Source organism: Strigops habroptila, chromosome 2 (genome assembly GCF_004027225.2).
Source record: "Strigops habroptila isolate Jane chromosome 2, bStrHab1.2.pri, whole genome shotgun sequence".
Lineage (NCBI taxonomy): Eukaryota > Metazoa > Chordata > Aves > Psittaciformes > Psittacidae > Strigops > Strigops habroptila.
In genome coordinates this window covers 39,381,919-39,403,186 of record NC_044278.2, presented here as the reverse complement: position 1 = coordinate 39,403,186, position 21,268 = coordinate 39,381,919, and the positions used below count along the sequence as shown (strand labels likewise).

At 36.8% G+C, this 21,268-nt stretch overlaps 1 protein-coding gene across 16 annotated transcripts in view; it reads right to left on the bottom strand.

The window, feature by feature from the left end:
- The window catches only part of DMD (dystrophin), a 1,118,883-nt gene that overhangs the window by 98,954 nt on the left and 998,661 nt on the right, over positions 1-21,268 (bottom strand). For all 16 annotated transcript variants that reach the window (XM_030475728.1, XM_030475726.1, XM_030475707.1 and 13 more), the window contains one exon: positions 16,693-16,753. In XM_030475728.1, coding sequence (XP_030331588.1) covers positions 16,693-16,753 — 61 coding nt within the window. The remainder of the gene's footprint in view (positions 1-16,692; positions 16,754-21,268) is intronic.

The following is a 21,268-nucleotide window of genomic DNA, read 5'->3' as shown; positions in this document are numbered from 1 at the left end:
TGAGTGAATCAGCACAGGGGAAATATTAACTTGACCTAACAAAAAAGTGCTTCTGTAATAGAAAAATAAGTGGTTGAACAAATGAACAGATACGTAGATGTTTCAGAACCTCAGAGTTACATCAATCCCCTTCTGTGTTAAATCCTCTTCTAAATGCTAAGCACCAATTGTGAATCCACCATGGACAGTTTTTAGTTAACCTGAGAGCGATTTCCCTCAGGGGTATGTGTATATATATATAAACCATTTTTAAGAGTTTTCCAGTTCTGTGGGTCTCACTAGCTGGAGAATTAATACTACAAGGGAAAGTACTAGCAAGGCAATCACTGTATGAAAATGTGCCCCATTTATTAAAATATAGGAATATCTTTCATGGAATGGATTATATGCCCAGCTTTTATGATGTGCTAGAGTGTGTTTACTTGTTAAAGACTCTTCTCTGCAAAAATCTGCAAAATTAAGTATTTTAAGAAGATGAAGAGGAAAGAAGGAACCTTCCTGTGCCAAATTAAAACCCAGAGATGTAATGAGAACATTTAGTTACTTCTGATCTGTGCTCGTTATTGAACAAGCCAGGGTACCTCAAATTAAAACAGTAGTCCTTCTACTGACCTCACCCCGTCATCATATAATTTCCTTAATGTCTTTCCTCTTGCTTTTCTTTCCTTAACCCCTCTCTGTCTGCACACAAAATATTTGTTTCTAGAGGACAACTATTGCTTCTCCTTCATTGATTGCGTGCTTTCACAGAAGACCTATGCAAACAGGATGCCTCAGGGTGTATTTAGGAAATCACCTCTTCCAGTAAAGGACACTGGAGTACACTCATAATCTACCTTGGTTTCCCTTAGCAGGAGCACCCTTTTCTTCTCAATTCCAAACTCTGGCAGACAAGACGATATTTGAATATTGTTTCACTAGGGATGATGTATACACTTAGATTTCAATTCCTGAGAGGAGAAAATAAAAATAATATATAAATAGCATCATTTAAGCACCAAAACTAGCAGCGAGCAGATGCACACTCCACTTTATTGGGGACTGACCATGTTTCACAGTGCATGCATTTTTTACAGATTCTCAGCAGAATCCGTTACTTGGTACAGATTCTTGAGTAGAAGTGACAGACTTCATATAAAACTGTACTGTTGAGCAGCAGTCTGGCAATGCATAAATGTCACTGAGGAGGTTAGATATACACAGCTGTGGAGATTTTGAAATTCAGCCTCTGTCCTGAAAAACAAATACCTCACAAAACCTGGGAAATTCTAGAACAGTGACATTCAAATGAATATAATAATTTTACCTGAAATATATGGGTTTGAGCCTTTTCTATTTATGAATGACAAGTAAAGAAAAATCTTTTTTTGGAAACAAAAGCACAACAAAACATTTGCTGTTGCCCTGAATACTAATGATGGAAGACTGTTGCTATGGTGATGCTAATTTTAACGCTCTTGCCTGTGGACTTCATATGAACTGCCCGTTTTAACTTTTGCAAATGTCATTTACAAAATGAAAACCCATTAATGACTGGCGAGGGCACAATGTTCCCCTTTAATTGGAATAATAAGGAATGCTGATGCACAAAGTACAGGTTTGTGAATTGCTACAAAGCCCACACTGTCAAAATTAATTACCACTGATGAGGATTTTGTTCCCTTTTTTTTTTTTTTCCCTCCAAAGGAAGCCTTAGAATAATACAATCATAGCTTGACTTGGAGTTGAAAGCAGCCTCTCCTTTTAATACCAAGGTGGAATAAGGAAGTGTCCAAGGCTGACAGTGTAAGAAAAGCTACAGCAGAGCTTAGAACTGTGACTGAACCATGCTAATTGAGCCTTGATTTCAGTAGTGGGGAAATGCAAGTGCTAACGCTGCTGGGGAAAAATGAAATATTTTTCAGAGTAATAGCTGTTCAGAAAACCAGTTAGGATATGGAAAACAGAGTTTGTGGGTTTGAAGAATTTAAAAATACAAGTTGAGACAAGAAATTGAGTGGGTGATGGTTTGGGTTGGTGGGGTATTGCTGTGACTTGTTAATTTCCAAGTAGATGATGTTTAAAAAACCCAACATAGATAGTAGTGGTAATATCTTTTTTAATGCACCAGGCCCTTGCAAATCATGAGCATACATTTCTCACAAGAAGAGGAAAAAGTTGCAACTACCATTTCTAATTTGGGGGAAACGTCTGAGCATATAAAGTAGGTGCTATGGTGCTAAAGGCATTTCAGCAGTACTGACTGCGATGAGGAAAGCATACTGCAATGAAAAGCATCACAGGCAGCTGCTGAGAGTACATTATTCAGACTAATTGTTATTATTAAATATCTCAATTGTAGTACCGCTTAGAGAACCTAATTTAGAGTTGAGATCCATTGTGTTGCATGCTGTATTAACAGAAACGAAACTTGCCTTCTCTTGTGAATAGCTGAGCTGGTGAAGAACTTAATTTGTCTTTACGCTATGTCACTATTTCAGTATCAGATCACTGGCAATGCAACTGGCTTGAGGAGAATAGCTGCTAAAACATTCTTCTAAATCCTCCTTCAAGATAGACTATGGTTTAATGAGAGGTCAAACTTTCTTGCAGCACCATTAGTAAGAAATCCACTCTCGATCTATTGGTATGCTTTAGTGCTGCTTTGATACGGCCTGACCAATTTTGCCCTTGGCTTGTTGGCTGTTGTGCTACTGTACTTGCATACGGCTCTGTTCTCAAGATGGCTGGAATTTCATTGCACCATACAAAATAAAATTACAGCAAAAAATGTAGATTTGACTGAGACTGGTTGTGTCTACTGAGTCTGATTTTAAGTGTAACGTTTTTTGCTAGTGATGCATTTGCTCAGAACTTGTTTTCCTCTTGCTCTTTGGTATATGCAGGAGTAATTGGATGACCACGGAATAGCGTTCTCATCAAAGACTTTCTTCTGTGAGCACCTACTAATCTCATCAAAGGGGTGTTCAGAGCCGGGCTTTATGTTGAAAAGGTAGAGAATACAAGTGTGCTTATGTGCTACTGCTGAATACGTAGTGTGGTGGGCAGCCATGAAGCAGCCTGTTGCTCTTGGGAGTCAGTGGTCTCACGACTAATTTATATTTCTGCAGCCCAGTGGTATATTATCTCAGAACAAGAATGGAGAAAAGATACCCTCTTCCACTCAGCAGCAAAAATCTTCAGCAACTAGTTGGAATTTGGAGGGATCCAGAAGCAAGCAGTATTTAACAATTATGGAGCTAATGTGTGTTAACAAACTGACACGGTAAACTAAGTTAGGTAGCTTCCTAATATTGCAAGGATACAAAGGCTAGAATTTCTGGAATATATAGAATTCATCTGAAATAGAGAAAATAATTTGAGACAACTGTCTCCCAGAAAATTGTTACTAAACATTATTACCGAGACAATTAGCTTTTTATGGTCCAGTCTCCAGGTTCCCCTAACAAGAAAGTGGTATTTCTGGCAATGTCAGCCCCTGCCAACACTGATGGACTGTCATGGTTTAGACCCAGATGGTAACTCAGCACCACACAGCTGCTCACTCACACCCCTCTCACTCTCCCCCCACAGCACTGCACCAGCTACTAGGAAGGGGAAAAAAAATAACTGTTACAGCTGAAACCAGGACAGTGACAAAGAATTTGAGGGAGTTTAAGTTAACAGAGCCTGCTGGCGTGGAGACTTCTGAGGGATGTAGATCAATCACTTCAGTCTTCTTCAAGACAGGTCAGACACCCAGATAAGAAGTGTTTTTGCTGTTCCTTAAAATTCTCTGTTAATCCACATGAACTGGTTGAATGTGAAAAGTATCTGCCTTTTGTGCAGAGGTATAGTAAAATCATACAGTGGTAACCAACCAAGCAATAAAGCTGCTCCAAACTGTACTCTGAAATTAGGTGATGGAGAGAACAACAATTCCTCAATCAGTTTCTAAGTTTTTATCACATATTTCATCATTCATGCAACAAAATACTCTGGGCTGTTACAATTAATTTTATGAGTATTGGTAATACAGTGAACACAGCATCTTTTAATGAGCAAGAAATAGCTGAGGCTGAGTTAGATTACTGCTAATCAGAGTGACTGAGTACTCAGTAAAAATCTCTCAGAAGAAGATAATTTTAAGCAGAAATCAGAAAAGAATTGTTGTTTGGCACAGGAAAAGGAGACAAAATATTGTAAGCATAAGTAATACTAAACATGTAAGTAGGCATAAAGTGCATGTAGGAGACTGGAAGGATAGCTAATAGAGGCAGAAAAACATTGTGTTAAATTTTGGAATTGTCAACAGAGAAACAATGAGGTTTGAAAGAAAACATCTGGTTTAGTCTTTTTGAGCTTGGGACTTAATAAACATCTAATGGGGAGCCCTATAAAGAAGATAGGAAAGAAATCTATAATTAACAAGTTTAAAAGTCATCGGCACAACTAAATGAAACAAAACTCTGAAAGAAAAGGTGCTGGGGTTAATATTGGGGTATGCCCAGGGACTGAAGACAAAAAGCAGTGTAAGTAGGATAAACAGGGTGGTGGGTCAGAGACAGAGTGTTGCCAGTGGGAGATCTGGCTCTGCAAAGGGAGCATTAGAAGGCAAAAGGAAGATGCAGAAAAAGTGAGTGGTAGATTATTACAAGGCAAAGCCTGACAACAAGCCAGGAGAAGAGAAGAAAGGACAGCAGGAAGATGGTTTGTTGGAAGTGGTGGAATGACCGAGAGGAATGTGAACACTGAAAAGATTCTTGGAGTTGGACAACAGGAAATTGTTACTGACCTTATTAAGAGGTCTTTTAGTGAGAAAATGGTCCAGAAGCTAGAAAAGACTGGGCAGGAAAAAACATATACTGGAAACAGACACGAATTCCAGGAAAAAGGAGGGCAATGTTCTGGATATTGAACAGTGTCAGAGAAAAGATTTGTTTTATCAAGGGCAGTTCTGAAGAAAAAGACTCTCATGTAAGGAAAGAAGTAGTAGATAACCTTCAAAGAAAATAGATTACTAACGTCTTGAGTCATTTTGATACGCTCCTGATGTCTAAGGGACTAAAGAAGTTAAGCAAATAGACTTGTTCTCTAACATCCAGCTATTTGATGTTCTAAGTGTCATTCTTCCAATTTCTTGTTTTGAAATATATTATCTGTAACTGATCAAGAAACTTGCCATGATCTCAAAGGAAACGTGTTTCAAATGTGAATTTTCTTCTTCAAACAAACAATGCTTCCAACCCTTATTTTCCTCACTGTGACAAGCCCTTCACTTTGACTTCTTACTGCTGCACATTAGTACAGCAGCAGCTTGATGAATATGCTTTCCTCTCTTGTGAACAGACCATATGGTCTCTCATTGGTGAAGTCTCTTTTTTTTTTTTTTTGCTAATTTCTCAATAGTATTCACAAAAAAAAACAAACCCTCCAAACAAACAAACAAACAAACAAAAAAAATCAAACAAAAAAGCCCTAAACCAAACCAAACAAACCCCACAATTGAAAAACATTGAAATAGAAAATCATTCAGGTGGGTAGTTGGAAGAACTTTAGTTTAGGAATAATTCAAGATAAAGATATCATCTAGAAACAACAAAATTCGGAGCTGTCTAATGTGCTTTTCAGTCATCTCTGAAGGTACTGAATAGGGCTGTCACTTAGAGCCAGCTTTTCTTTTGTGCTTCACATCAAAGGCAATTATGAAAATCATGGGGTTTCTTTTCACAAAACATACAGTAATTTTTAAAGTATAAATGCAAGCTCTCTATACCAACTGAAATTGTCGTTGTGAAGTTTAGATTCAAAATAAAAATATCCAAAACCCTATAGGTTTGGGTTGGTGAATACCTCCAAATGATAGTTGTGCTACAGAATTTAGTTTTATGTTTTAAACTGCTTAATTTCAAAATGATTTTTTAACAAACTTGAACTAGCATTGTCTTACAAAAGACACATTGAATATCAACATTGTGTCATGAAAGCAAACTTTTAATATTCAGTGACTACATTTTTATAGTCAAGATTCAGCAAAACACAGCAATAAAAATAATTGAACATCACTGCTATAGCTAAAAGTGGGTAAATACACCGAAAAAGATTCATTTTATAACTTCTCATAGACTAATGAAATTTTCTCAGTAAAACTAGCAACTGTAATATGACTGGAACTGGTGATAAAATGGAAGTAGAGGATGCTTTTAAACACAAAACTAAATGAAATGCAAATTAATAACGTGCAAAATTGGATTCAAGATGTAAGAAAACCTATCCTAAATGTAAGCTTGTTTACTTCAGAACTTCTCAAAGTTTAGCTGTTTAATCACACTTACCAAAGCCAGTACATGATTTAGAGATTCCAGGAATTTGCAGCAAACATGGTTAAAAAAAACCCCTCAGTGACAGGACTTTTGCTTTAAACACTTTTCAAATTGTTCCATAACTGTTTGGGCAGAGGTAGTCCCAGCAGTAATATAATGAATATATGTGCATATAACATAGGATTTTAACCTTGAGATTCCTATCAAATTTACATTTTTAAGCCTTTAAGTGAAGTTTTAGTTGAGGGAAGATTTGCCTATGAGTTTACTTCATACTGCTATTATCTTTATGGCTATATCTGAAACTAAATTATACACAGATTTCCTTAGGAGCATTTACAGTCTTTTCTATGGCTATAATCTGTTTACTGCTGTTGCTGCTGTTGTTGCTAGTATCTGGTAGGGTTTTGAATTGCTTTAACTTTTTCCGTGTTTTTTAAAAGATATGTAGGTGAGGTTAGCCAACAATGTTGCCATTGATGAAGTCCTAAAGCTATATGCAATTCAGAAGAGTTAAACTGAAAATGAAATACTAGATAAAAATCACTGATCTGGGAGGACAAATGCAGCTTCTGATTTTCTAACAAAGGTGCAGCTTCTCAGTGTTTCGGTATGCAGTAGAATCCTTTAGCTTTTTGTCACATTCTTTACAATGTTAAAATGTATATCAGTTTGCCTACAGGACCTCCAGGATGGCAGATGGTGGATTGGAAAATACTTTTTTTTGGAAGCAAAACTTATTTTAGTATTAAAGTATTTTTATTCAATTGAAATTTAATATCTTACTTTTTGTCATCCTCATACTTGTTTATTCCACATTTTCAGGTCACCACAGCTAAAATACTGGAACAAACCCAATACATTTGTATGACCCTTGAGATGTGTATGGGATATTTCCTGCTGCAAAGGTATCTCCTAATTGTGAATAAAGTATTGCACCCGTGTCCCACTAGAAATGCTTTGGGCTGTGATTAAAATTTTAACACAGTGTTTCATGTTGGTGATACAGAGATGTTTGTATGAAGTCATCTGTTCCCAAGTCAAACACAGCAGTTTTCTAGCTAGCCCTTTAAATTTTAACTCCATGCCTGCAACCTTTCTCTAGCAATTTTTCTCATTATGCCTCATGCAGGGCATCATAACCCTCAAGTTAAGTTTTGCATTTTCTCCAATAATACAGGTCTTAAGAAAAAAAAAAAAAAGTGAAGTTTGTTAAAAACGAAGCACACAAAAATGTATCTTTGCCCCTGTACGCCTATATTAGCTCTGCAGTAGTGAACAGAAAGACCATCTTGAAAAGGAAAAACAGGACACAGCTACACACTGAAATTCAAAAGGCAATCTGGGCTACTTACTAGCCAGATATCTAAAGCCTTTTTTTCTTAAACATCAAAATATCGGAAAGCTTCCTAGGAGGCATCTAGATGAACACAAAATACCTGAATGAGACTGAATTGTCATGGGGTTAGATATTTAGATTTTTTTTTTTTTACAATCTTTATCTGCTGCATGAAAATTCAAATATGTTAACCCCCCCACATTAATTTACCATACAGTTCCATTAACATAATAGTGTGCAATTTCACATTATAAAGTGTGAGGTATGTAAGTGAAAAACAACTTTGGAAATATTTACAGCAACCTTAATTCTTGGTAGTTTATTGCTGTATTAAGTGAGTTTGTGTCCCCCTCAGGTCCCCAACCTAACACATACAGCATTTATGCAAACAAATGCCCTGCTGGAAAAGAGGAGGGAGGTCTGAAATACAGAGAGCGAGTAGGTGTGAGGTAGCAAAGTTTGAACTCTACTCACTACTCTACTCAGTAGGCTGTAGATGCTATGTGGTAAGTGTGCTAGGCTGGTTATATAAAGAGTGCTACTTGACTATCTGTTGTGTTGTACCATGACCTCGTTTCCGAGCTCAACTGCCATGGAAAAAACATGAACTCTTGCCTCATAAAAACTACTTATAAGAAAAGCAATTCACTCAGAGATGTGATACTTTTTTTTTTTTTTTTAATGGTTTGTTTTTCTAGCCATTTAGCTATCTTTCCTAATATAAAAATTTAACATATGAATACTTGAAACTCAAAGCAAGTATGTAGCATGCAAGAGGGTGCCAAACCTGTAGATCATATTGGAAATTGTAATTCATCTTATAAAATTCAACTTATAAATCAGAAAATGAGAAGTAAGCAAAATGAATATAGATGATTTGATCATTCCTAACCTATTGCTTAGAATCTTTACTTAGGTCTTTATGCAACTTCACACACATTTATACAGTTCTCAGTTAATTCGTTTAATGTCTCCCTTAGAATCCTTAAGCATAATACATGCAAAATTAGTTTTCAGGATTGAAGGTCTAAAGATAAAGATATTGCAGAACTGATGTGCAATACAGAACTGATTTCAGCTAGCATCTGACAAGGAAAAAAAAAAATCATTGAAAGGGATTCAATAAGGAGAAAAATAGGTCAAATAATCAGCAGTTACGATTCAATACGAGAAAACTAAACAAATGTCTCACAACAAGAAATGTGTCAAGACAGGAGGAGAAAATTCTGAAAAATAGGAACTTGTTTCAGTCTGTAGGAGAACTGGCATCTCACAAAGTCAGAGAAAGAACAAATGCAGGAGAAATTCAGCAGCTTCAGTGAGTTTATTTTGGGAAAAAAAATCAATCTGGGAAAAAATCTGACCTTGCCCTGACAGACGAGCAACTTAGAGAAACAGAAGCAGCGCAGCTGATATGGCCTATTATTGCCTTCTCAGTCTTCTTTTGATTATTGCATCGCCCTGGATGCCAATATGAGAGCATTACACAGTCTACAAAAGTCTGTGCATCCATGGCGAATATAGCTGGTAATGTAAATCGTATGTGTCCATATCCACTACTTTTTTCATTGGTATTGAAACATTTCTTAACACAAAAATATGAATTATAGTTCTGCCTTGTATCAGACTGATAAGATCATGAAGAAGACAAAGAAGGCACAGTAGGTGAAGAGGGATCAATTTAATGCTACCTCTCATTATATGGATGAAATTTTCTCTCATGTGGAATGGGGAAATAATTTGTCTGCTTATTTGTGGTGCTAGCTGCATCAGAAGGGACACTGAACCAAGGACAATGCAGACAGTGGATGTGGCAAGTGCTGCTTTGGAGAAGCTGTCAGTCTTTGGAGGAAACAAAGGAATTATGAGACTTCTTGGTATAACAAGAATATGTAAAAAATCTGAGATATTGTTCCCCATTTCCTTGAAGATTTCATTGGACAGTTGTCAGAAGCTGTCTTCTCTTTGTCATCTAAATTAAGTATGTAATTGATCTTTAAAAAAAAGAAAAGTCTGACAGGCAAATCTTTCTATTTTTTCCCTTAATGTGTCTAATCTTTTCAAGTTCAAAGCATTCCAGTGGAAATCAAACATAATTCCTATTTTTGAATCCTGCTCATTAAGCACACAATGCTTAAAATATGGGCTTGAAGTATATGGCAATATATTTTAGCTATCAGGAGCAGCTGTAAAATCTACTTTGTTATGGAAGATCTGGCATATACTTTATAAAATTGGACCATATTGTATAGATGTCATTCAAGTTTGTAAAAATTATATTGGCTATGTTAATTTTTTATTCATTTACTGCAGTTGTTAAATGTAGTCAGGCAACATTTAACAACTGAAGTAAAATGAAGAGAAATAAAGTACAAAGTGAAATTCAAGCAAAAATCACATCAGCTTACAATAAATATAACAATTTCAGCTACAATAAAAGTAAATATTTAAAGTCATGTAATTATATTCTATTACTCTATAAAGATATGAACTCCTTGTACAGTATCAAAAGTTTTCTTTTCACATTACTGCATATAAAAATAGTTAGTTTATTACTCTCTTAGCCCCAAAGCTGGAAACAGTGAGTAGCTGGATTTAATGGATTCAAAATGGTAATACGTTCCTTTTAATTGGGAAAACAGGAAAGCCAAATTCAATGTAAAATTCTCTCACCCAGCTCATTCCCTGCATAACACATTTTAAGATTTAACCTGAAATGAAAATTGTGCCTGCACTATTTAACCTCTCTGTAATGCTTAACACTATACACTCTTCAGGAAAATCTGTACTGAATGAATCTGACATCAAAGCTTAAGAAATTTACTGTCCACTTAAGTATGAGCACTGTTATATCATGAGGGCCAAGTTCTGTAAGTGCTGTGTAAGCGCCTGCAGAAGCTGCTCTCTGCCCCCCAGAGCAGGCACTATGTTACACACTGCTATGGTGGGAAAGCATATGGTTTCCATCAGTTACTGCCCTTAATGAGTGGCTAGAGCCCTGTCCCCAGACCCTGCACCCGCAAGGATATGATAAAACTGCTGCTGAGTACTTATAATTCATTTCAAAACAAATTAAATCTCCTTCAGTTACTTCGCATGTGAGGGCAGTAACTCCCTGCTGACAGATGGTAACAAAAAGCAGACCCACGGTACCTTTCCCGAGTGCTCCTGCTCAGTCAGCAGGAACACATCTGTTTATAACCTCCACTTTCATTTTAAAGATAGTTAAAGGCTCAAGATTTCCCATTTATTTACACTCTGAGTTTAAATTTTTGTGACAAGTTTTGGAACCGAGGCTTCATAGCCCTACAAATGATAAAGAAAAACTCTCCACTTGGACAAACTTCTAGGAAATATCAGGTATTTCAGTTAGGTTTTTATGCTAGACAGCATGATAATAAAGGCAGACTGAAAAGTATTATACTTTTTCTTTCCTTCACAATAGTTTCAATTTTCATATGGACAGTTCAGAACTGAATGACAAGAAAAGATCATAATGGCTGTGCACTTAAGAAGCCAGGATAGTAATACCTTTCTGGTACTTGGTAGATAGGTTAACTGCCAGCCATACACATGGTTTTCAGAGGTTGCTCACAGCTTCAGTCACTATGTATACATAATCATACATCATTTATTTATGGTCCTCCATGTCTCTCTCTGCTCTGACAGATATTTCCTACTTGCTTTTGTGTCTTGTACTTATCTATATTCTGCAGAAGAAACAATTAACCCAAGTGGTTTTACCAGAACAGCAACTCTTTGCTTTATTTTATCTTAAAATTTAATTCAGACAGATTCATTTATCCTGTCTCTGTTGAACAAAAGTGAAAGAATCATGGCTTTAATCTGTTTGCTTTTACAATGAAAACTCAGGGCTCTCAGCTTTTTTCTGCGTTGAAACTCTGCATGGTTAACAACAATTAAAAGGGAGATTAAAAGTTAAGACAACAAAGAAGTATGTTTATAGAAACTGGCCTGCTAGATCTCCAGTGTGGTATGGAAAGACTGCAGAATCTAAAACTAACAAAAGTGTATGTCACAAGCTGATACATTTGATGCAAGTCAAATATTCCCATAGGAAACTACAATGTGGAAGTGAATAAGCAAGTGGAGATGCACAGTCCTTGGAGTTAGCTCACTGCATAGCTAATTTATATAGATAGGCTCATACAGATCTTCTCAAGGAGTCAAATCTACACTCCTGAGAATCCAGCTTTGTCCTCAGCAGGACAAAGTTCAGTGAACTGCTATAATCTGTATAAGAAAATAAGCTTGGCTGGGAAATAACTTGGAAGGCTTCCTTTGTGGGGAGTACTGAGATGAAAGACTACTGTATTTTCACAGAAGCATTTTAAATCCTTCAAAAGAATAGGCACAGCAAGAGGGTAAGAAGACAGACACTATTAAGTGGCAAGTCAGTTATAGAGAGGAGGAATAATGTCAAAGATTAGTACAAATATAGGAGTCACACCTGGTAAATTTCAATGCATCACGGTGGCAGGAGTGCTGAATTATTTTTTTTAGAGACAAAGTATGTTGCAGACTTAAACTCCTCCTCTTTACTCCAAGGCAACAGAGATCTCCTAGCACTGTAATGGACATGGCTGCTGAGTGCAGGATAAGCCATACACAAGAGATGTCAACATGATTCAGAGTATAGCTGCTTAATATTCTCTCGTGTCCCAGGAGGGCAGACATTGAAGAGGAATTGGGTTGTGTGGCATGACTGAATGCTTCTTTAGGTGTTGCAAAATCCAAGGTAGACATTTGATGTTGCTATCTATCACTGCTTTGGGGCAGCCCCTCTATCTGCTTCATTGAAAGATAAGAATGTGCATGTGTATGCATGCACACATGAGATCCCTTTCATCATAGGGTGAGCTCTGCTAAATGTGATCCGACCTGAATTTACGATGTTAAAATCTGCAGCCTCCCTAACTTCATTATCTGTGTTTTTTAGAATTTGAGACTTTTTTAATCTTTTGATGCACATTCAGTAGTCTTTGTGCTGTGCATTTTTTTCCATTTGCTTTTCAGATTTCTGAGGTACAGTAATTGCCTGTTTTGTCTTCCAAAAACTTAAATCTAGAAATTTTAATGAATACCTAAAGATTCTTAATGAGTACAGACATGCCTGTGCCTGCTTCTGCCTACCCATTTTCTGGGTTGAACTCCAGTAAGAGTAGGATCAAGGTCTTCAAAGAATAAGACTAATTAAACTGAAAACTGTTTTTTTTTTATATTCCTCTCCTTTTTTAATCTAATAAAACCTTTAAATCCTGTACTAGACACAGGGAATATATCAAGGGATAAAAAAGATCAAAATGAAAAGGGTTGGATAAAATGTGTTTTTGAGCAATTTTACATGTTTTAATCCAGAGGCAAAATGGAGTTTTTTAACTAAGTAGCACCTTGTGTGCTGGGCATGTGCTCAATACCCAGGAAGCAATGTCCTCTTGGTGCTTGGGAAGCCATGATACTTCTGCTGTCTTGGAACACAAAAATGTGATTTCTCAGTTTGCTGGGGAAGAGAGAAGTGGGCCTGAACTGCTGGCCTTGCTTGTCATCTCCATAAGGAGGGAAGCACATAAAGGGTGGAAAGAAATCCACCAGAATGCAGCAGCTGGTGCATGGCCATTTGATTGCAATTTTCATGAGGCTGATAGCAGGCAAAGAAACTACAAAATGACAGAGCCTGGGAATAGCTGAAACAGGTTGTACGCTGTCAATAATTATATTTTCCATGGCAATGATGCCTATAGGACTACAATTTGAAAAAAAAAAAAATAAAATAAAATATCGGTGTGAATAACTTCAAGAAGGAATTATTGAAGTGATAGCTTTAGAGGTAACTAGGTGCTACATATTAAACAACTGTATAAAAATGAACTTTTTACCAGGAAAATCACAAGGCTTGAAGATACCTAGCAGTAAGTAAACATTGCTGCTGAACATTTAGCACTAAGTAGCACCTGATTTATGGATTTATCAAATACTATCTCATTGAAAATGTGAAAATGATGAGATAAAGCAGTTAAGTATCAAGGGAAAACCAGATAAAATGAAAACCAATAAAACGTGTAGCAAATCTGGCTAACGAAGGGGGCTAGCTCCACTATTCTACACTGATGACAGAAAGAAAATTACGCAAACATGAAGAGAATGCTATCTGTAGCTGCTTAGTCTTCATGGAAGCTCTTCTAGAGAATTAACAACTGATACAAAAGTAATAGGTCAAAGATTAAAGAAATAATATGCTAAGTTTAAAAGCGAAAATGGTACAGAAAACAATCTAGTTGTGTGCAAATATGAACTATGAGTGATGAGAATGAATGAAAAGAAAAATGGCTGAGGGCAGCTGGAGAAGGGAATAGATGCAACAGCTTACTAGGGCTCACCAAAATTCAGCATTCTGTTTTACATCTCAAGGAAAGCAAGTTTTTCTTTAAAAGATGTGGCTGATTTAAACTTTAATTAAACTAGTAATGTGTGTTGGATGCACTTGACCTCTTAACCAAACTAGCACTAGTTTGATACAGGCTCCAAAGAAGTTAAAGGCCTGAGCCGTAGATGGGCCAAGAAATTCTGTAGGAAACCCACAAAGGAGCAGAGTGACCCAATGAGCATCAGTGCACATGAATTGGAAGACCAATCATGCGATTACTGCATGAATAGCAGCTGACTTTTACAAGGCTCACTTATCAAGGAACAAAGGAAGTTGTGAGTGTAGGGACTCTCCTGCATACCTTTCCCACTGTATGCAATTTGACTACGAGCCACCACATGGTCCATAACCATGACAGCCTATGTGAGGCACCTTTGAGCTCTCCCAGCTAAACAGCCTGGCTGCATGGTGGTGATCTCCCCTAAGCTGAGACACCTCTCAAGGCTGCTCCTTGAGGCAGAGGCACCTTTTACCAACAGCAGATATTTGGATGAGCGCAATTTGAGCTCTGTCTGAATTGCAGCTGGATTGCATTGTGACTCTCCCCTTGAGCAGGGATACCTCTTAAGGTTTAAGATTCTTTACCTGAGACTAAGAGATCCTTCTTTGCCCAAGGCAGAGAGACCCCTTACATGCAACAGCTCCTTGGTAAGTGACTGATAGCATGCTGAATTAATACTAATGAAACATTAGTATTCCACGTAACTACTCAATTATTACAAACTTTGCATATATAATCCTTTAGACATAAACAATTGACCAAGTCTAGGACTAAGTCTGGATCCAGCCGCACCTAGACTCCTCTTGGAGAAGGAAAGCAAGGGGGTCCATTCTGAACCTTGTGACTTAACAGGAGGGTCTTCCTTACCCTTTTGTGTCTCCAGTCTCTGCATAAATCATTGTAGCTCGATCCCAACTCAATTTCCTCCATATGTTTCTTCCATGTAGTAAATAACAGAGTGAACCTTGCCATCAAACTTTGCTTAATCACACTTTTACAAAATCATATTAATCCCACTGTTACTAATAATACCTTTGATGGTGATTCTTAAAGCAATCTAAATCACTCATTTGCAACAAATTGGCAGAGTCGTCAGGATCTGGGACATAATACTACATCTCATTATGGCTAATAATACACTTTCCAACCTGAACAAGATGAAACAAATGTATTCCTTTGAATGTGTAAATGGCCTGGAACAGAAGACTAAAAACTAGTAAGGAATAAGCAAGAGCATCACTGGCCATTTTAGCAGAGTCAACAGTTACCTATAGCTGCTGGGCGCGAGTAACATAGGTTGAGTTGGGAAGCACAGCATGAAATGCATCTTGCGACTACATTAAGAACTACCAAGGCATTTCTCCCTGTAATGGCAAGTCATACCAGAGCAAAGAGAAAAGGAAGATCTTTTCCATCATAGTAGTGCCACAAATGATCCTTACATGCCAGAGTATCAACTTGCTTTCCAGCATTTGTCTCCTGTAGATTGTCCCCCCTCCTTGATAGAGCTTTCTAGCTTCCTTGTGCCTGTTCATTATTCATAGCCAAATACAGACATCAGAAAAATTACAAATTTAATGCAAAATTAAGCCAACTTAGCCAGGTACAACTGTACCTCTGAATGCACTACAGACTTCAGTCTTCTTCACGTGTAACTCAAATGCTTGTTCTGAAGCTGCTGTATTAGTTCACCTTGTTCTGAAAGTTGCAACTGAAGTGCCATTGCAAGAGCCATCTGCAACCAGATGGCTTCAATGACACTAATTGAGTTTGCCAAGTGTTTTGGGAATATAACAAGGAACCATGTGAATATGTGTATTAAACAACACCTGTGTTTCAGGTACTTGTACTACAGTCTCAGTCACAGGCATTGCATCATGTTTCCTTCAGAAGTTACATACAAGTAGTTCAAGGAACATATTACAGATAATAAAGAAGTAAAAAGAGAAAGAAAATGTATCAAAACACAGCTTTCTTCTTTGCTGTGTAATGGTTCTGTTCAGGGCACTAGAAGCAGGTGTTTCAAAATTGTTGATTTTTTTGTTTAATTTTCTTCTCATTTGTTATGCATATACAGCTCTTAAAGCAAACTAGATTAATTTGGGAACTGAACTGTAAAAGAGCAGTCCATAGGCACTAATTTGTCCCTTGTCATTCCTCAGTGGCAGACTTTACGAAGTACTGTCCCGAAAGGTATTAATAGTATAAAAGTATGTGTGTTGCTAGGTTAAAAAACCTGTATCATATTCACAACTGCAATTTGGATGTTTTTGGCTTGTTTTTTTTTTTAAGTAAGTTTTGCAAACGCTGCCATAAGTACTCTTCAGTGGGCAATGGTACAAATTAAACTATAACCCAGAGACCCCAAATCTTTTCTTAGCTTGCAGGTGATTTACAGTAGTAAAAACCCAAACAACTTACAAATCAGTGCATCCAACTGGGTTTTTAAATAACTATCACACTTCTTTGAAATGTATTACACTCTTCACTCCTTTCTGTTCTTCCATTTAGACACCATATGAGCAGTTCATGATAATCTAAGAAAATTACTATCCTCTTGAATGACAAATGTAAATAGCTGGAATGAATTACTATTTATACTCACTTGATATAATACGGCACTTTGTTTGGTGAGATTGCCCTCTCCCAGGGGCCTTGGACAGAAGCTGTTAACAACAAACAAACAAATAAATAAATAACTGCATACATACAGTCATACATACAAACATACCTAGAACAGAACCATGGAGTTCAAGTTCAAAGCAAACAGGAAAGACAACGTTAATCTCTAGAATTACAGTTTTACACTTGGCCACGCTGATACAGGTCTGTTTGCTCAGTTGCCCAGGAAGGCAGGAAGGATTAACCTGCTGTTCTGAAATTTCTGTCCTAATCTGAGAGAAACTGAACTCATTCAGCAGCAGAGATAAATACAAAAAACCCCTCCTTGACTACTAAGCTTACAGGACAGATAGATAGGAAGCAGAGCACGCAGTCTATCTGGCATGTTCTTTTACAGGGCTGCTCCTGCTAATGTGTTTGACTGAGTTTTCTTACATTTCTTTCATTGTGTGGTCAGCGCTTTGCAACCTTCTAGGAACAGAATTACGTGCTTGTCTACATTTTACATTGACTGAAGTTACACTGAGATACCATCCAAGTATTTTGTTTTTTCTCTAGTTGACTTGTTCTAAATGGAGAACAATTTGATTTTTTCATTTCTCCACATTACTAATTGTGTCTTACTGACTTCCAATAACAGCAAATAATGGGGAAAATGACAGTATGATCACAAGAAATGGAGAGAAAATGACATTACTCGCTCTTGGCTATCACAGTGTTATATGTCAACATAAATTTACAATATAATGAATATATTTTGTAACAAAGCTTCCTATAAAACTCACTGCTGGCAAAACAGTTGTAAATTTTTTTTATTAGAAGTTTTATTAGGGGCAGAGCTAACTTAGAGTTTAGGCCATAATTGCAAAGATAATTGTTTTTGTTAAGAGTTTGTTATCTGTCAAACCCAGTAGGACCAAGAATTTTCTTTTTTTAATATAGTGATTAAAAAAGAAAATACATGAAAAGTGACCTAGTGGGGAAAAAAAGCAGCCTGTTGGCTTCACCCAGTGTAACCCTTCTTTTTAGTGACCCCTGCTGTTCACAAAGGAGATTAATTGTTACCAAGAAAACTAGTAATTACCTGTTTGATCATTTGGCTCTGAGTATTTTCTTTCCCTCTCTTATGCAAAATAGATACTCTAAAAACGCCACTCCCAAGATGAGGGTACTTTAAGAAAGGCAACAAATCACAGTTCAGGGGGTAGGAAACTGAAGCGAAGGAGTTGTTAGACGTAGATTTGAATTTTGGTTTACACTATCAATTCCTTGGTAATTTGTTTGTATGTTTTTATTCAGTAATACTAACCTGTGTGTTAATATGTGGTCTGTCAAATAGTTTTAAAATTCCTACTCAGTGATAATGATAAGGTTTCTTACCCTTGGGAACTGGTATTATCTGAGGACTAACTTGAACAGAATTACACCAAGTTATAATTTTTGAAAGTAAAATACCCTTCAGTATTAACTAAAAATTGACTTTACATATTTCTCTCCCAAACAATCCTTAATATTCCCAATGGGAATACCACCGAGCTACAGTTCTTCCACTTTAAGATTTGTTTTTCATTCAGTACTTAAATGACAGAATACATTGCTGCATATTTTTTTTTGGAAGGTGTGTTTCTTCTGTTACTTCTGAATTAATCTGGGCAAGAGCTTTGCAGTCATAATTCATTATCACAGAATCTTACGGTAGTGTTCTTGATACCTTAGAAGGGTAAGAAATACTTTGCTTTCACGAGAACTAAGTGCTATAGGAATAACAATTCCATGATGTTCTGCATAATTGGATTTAGTGTTCCTTCAAGAGATTGCTGTGAAGCTGTCTATAGCACACTTTTGGTTTTCTGGATGATTCTAGCCTTGCATAAATTTGAGTTGACAAAATACATGGTACTTTTACAGCTATGCTAAGAGAATAATCATTTCATTTTTGGCAGAAGCCCAGAGGCTGAGAACAGCTGTTTCTCATCTCTAGTTACCAGTACAGATTTACCATCCATTACAAAGCTAGTGCAGGTAATGGACATATCTATTTAATTCCTGGTTAAGACCGTTTTAGTAGTAAACCTAAAACTCTTGCTAGCAAAGACTCTTCTTATATGAGACTGTAGTATCCCTGTGCGCTACAGCACTCAAGAAGCAAACATTTTCCTGTTTGCTAAGTGTAATCCAAAAGTGTTTTATTGTTCTAGCTTGCACAGCCTAAGAACACATTACCATACACCCAGCTACTTGCAATACTGTTGGCTGAAATTAAATACTACAACAAAATATGGGCATTTTAAGAGTGAATTTAAATTTCCCTATGCTTTATTTGTATTGATATACATTTTAATGGTTACCTAATTTGAGAGTTTTCTTTCTTTCTGATGGTGTGCTAATATATATTACTTGCTTTGTGTATTCAACCTAGGTGAACATAGTTCTTGACGGTAAGCCCACGTACATCCTTATTTGTTTGCAGAATGTAAAATGAAATGGTAGCATGCTGGCTCTCTGAACTTCAGCAATGTTTTAATCTCTGCAGGGATCTGAATGAAATATTGAATGTGATGATAGTATAATTTTATCTGTGTTGATATTACAAAAAATAATCATAAATATTTCGCTTTAGCACTACAAACATAATGAAACATACATGTATGTTTACTAATAGTAAAATATTTCTCCCCCAGCTATTCAAAGAGTAAATTTAGTATGTATGTCCACATTTAAAAGTTACTCTCAGTGGTCCTTATTTACATAGTCAGCACACACTTCTAGTCACTCTATAATGGCATGAGTGTACATTTTCAATTCTAAATACAAAGAAAATCTTTTGACTCCTATTTGTCACTAGGGAGTGACAAACTTGTCAGTTTTAGGAAGGAAACCACAAAGTAGCACCGCCTAGTGCCCATATGCCACATACTGTTACATGTGTCTTCTCAAATATTTTTTATTAGAAATCTGTTATATTTATTATATATGCATTCCAGCATCTGCATTATGATAGTTAAAGCTGAGCTCATTTTTATGTTCACAGTCAAGACCTGCACTACCTGCTTGTGGCCACAATAGCTGTAATTCAGAAAGGTGCTTAATTATGTTCATGTTTTGATAATGTTAATTCACTGATTCAGCCTAGGAACTCTACCTGCATGACTTACATTGTTCTGCCTATCATTATCATTATTAGTATCTTTATGCAAACATAGAGCTAGGAATTTGTTTATTTATTCACATAAAATTTGGTTTCATACCAATTATTTTCACTGCTGCAGGGGATGGAGTTGGTGGCTTCAGACAAAGGCAGGCAGGGAGGATGAAATGATGAGACAGCCTTTGCACCTCGAAAGGCTCTGATTCCCAAGAATTGGAAGTTCGCATCTGTGTAAGGTACCCTAACCTTTCAAAGAAGATGCATCGTGTACTATTCTAATTATTTTCAAATGACACCATTATAAGTGAGAAGACATTGCTCTCCATAGACTAGAAAGAGCTTATGCATCTCTTCCTGAGGGAATATGCTAAAGCAATGTTTTCCCTCCATTGTCAGTTCATGATATATACTGGCAGGATGCCATCTCCAATATGTATGCGTGCATGACAGTGGCACAATAGAAGTGTTTGCATAATTTATTAGGTCTTTGAGATCCTTTGCAACAAATGTCAGTATACATCTGTAAAATATGATCCCCCCCTGATTTATAGAGAATTGATTTCTAAGTTATGTGCATTTATTATTGTACTAAGCGAGACCAAAGGACAATCAGTTTGCATTGCATAGCGCTGAGATCTAGTGTTGCACCGTGTAGCTGAGAAACTGATATCAGAAGACATCATCTACACAATTTAGAAGTTACAAGGTAGGAACATCAATCAAAACCTGTCTTTCATAAGGACTACACAGCACGGAGTCTATTCTGCTCCAAGCCCTTGCTCATAGTGGTGCACACATGGATGGATTCATGAGCATTTCTGAGACAGAGCTCCTTCTCAGCTTGAATTCTGCTGTTTTTAAACCCAAGCAAACACTCGCTACTTCCCTGCAACACTAGCAGCACCGTCTGCTGCTGTAGCACACATGCAGTCTCTGACTATACCATTTTCAAAGCACTTCTAACCAATTTGAAGAAGGGATTATTAGTCGTGAAAAAACTTAGCATGTGACCAGGGCCAATTACAACAACTCTCATTTTACAAGTTATAAAAGAGGCCTCTCCATCCTCTATTTCCTGCTGGAAACTTTACGGCCAACTTAAGATTTCTCACCTGCAGCCTAGGGTCCACATTACATGATACAACCTAAACAATGCATACCTTTAATCATGAACAGAGTTTCCAGAAGTTTCCAAATGCCAATTGTAAAGCAAAATATAAAATCCATCTAATGCTCGTTTTCTTAAATGTCACAAATGTAAATGTAAAATGGCAAAAATACAAGCATCTACCTGTTTAATAAAAAAATACTGCATGAAATACAGTAAAGTGGTATAGTCTGTATTGATCCACATATCCCAAGTTACAGGTACTTACACTGCTAACATAACAGAAAAAAATCTAAGAGAGAT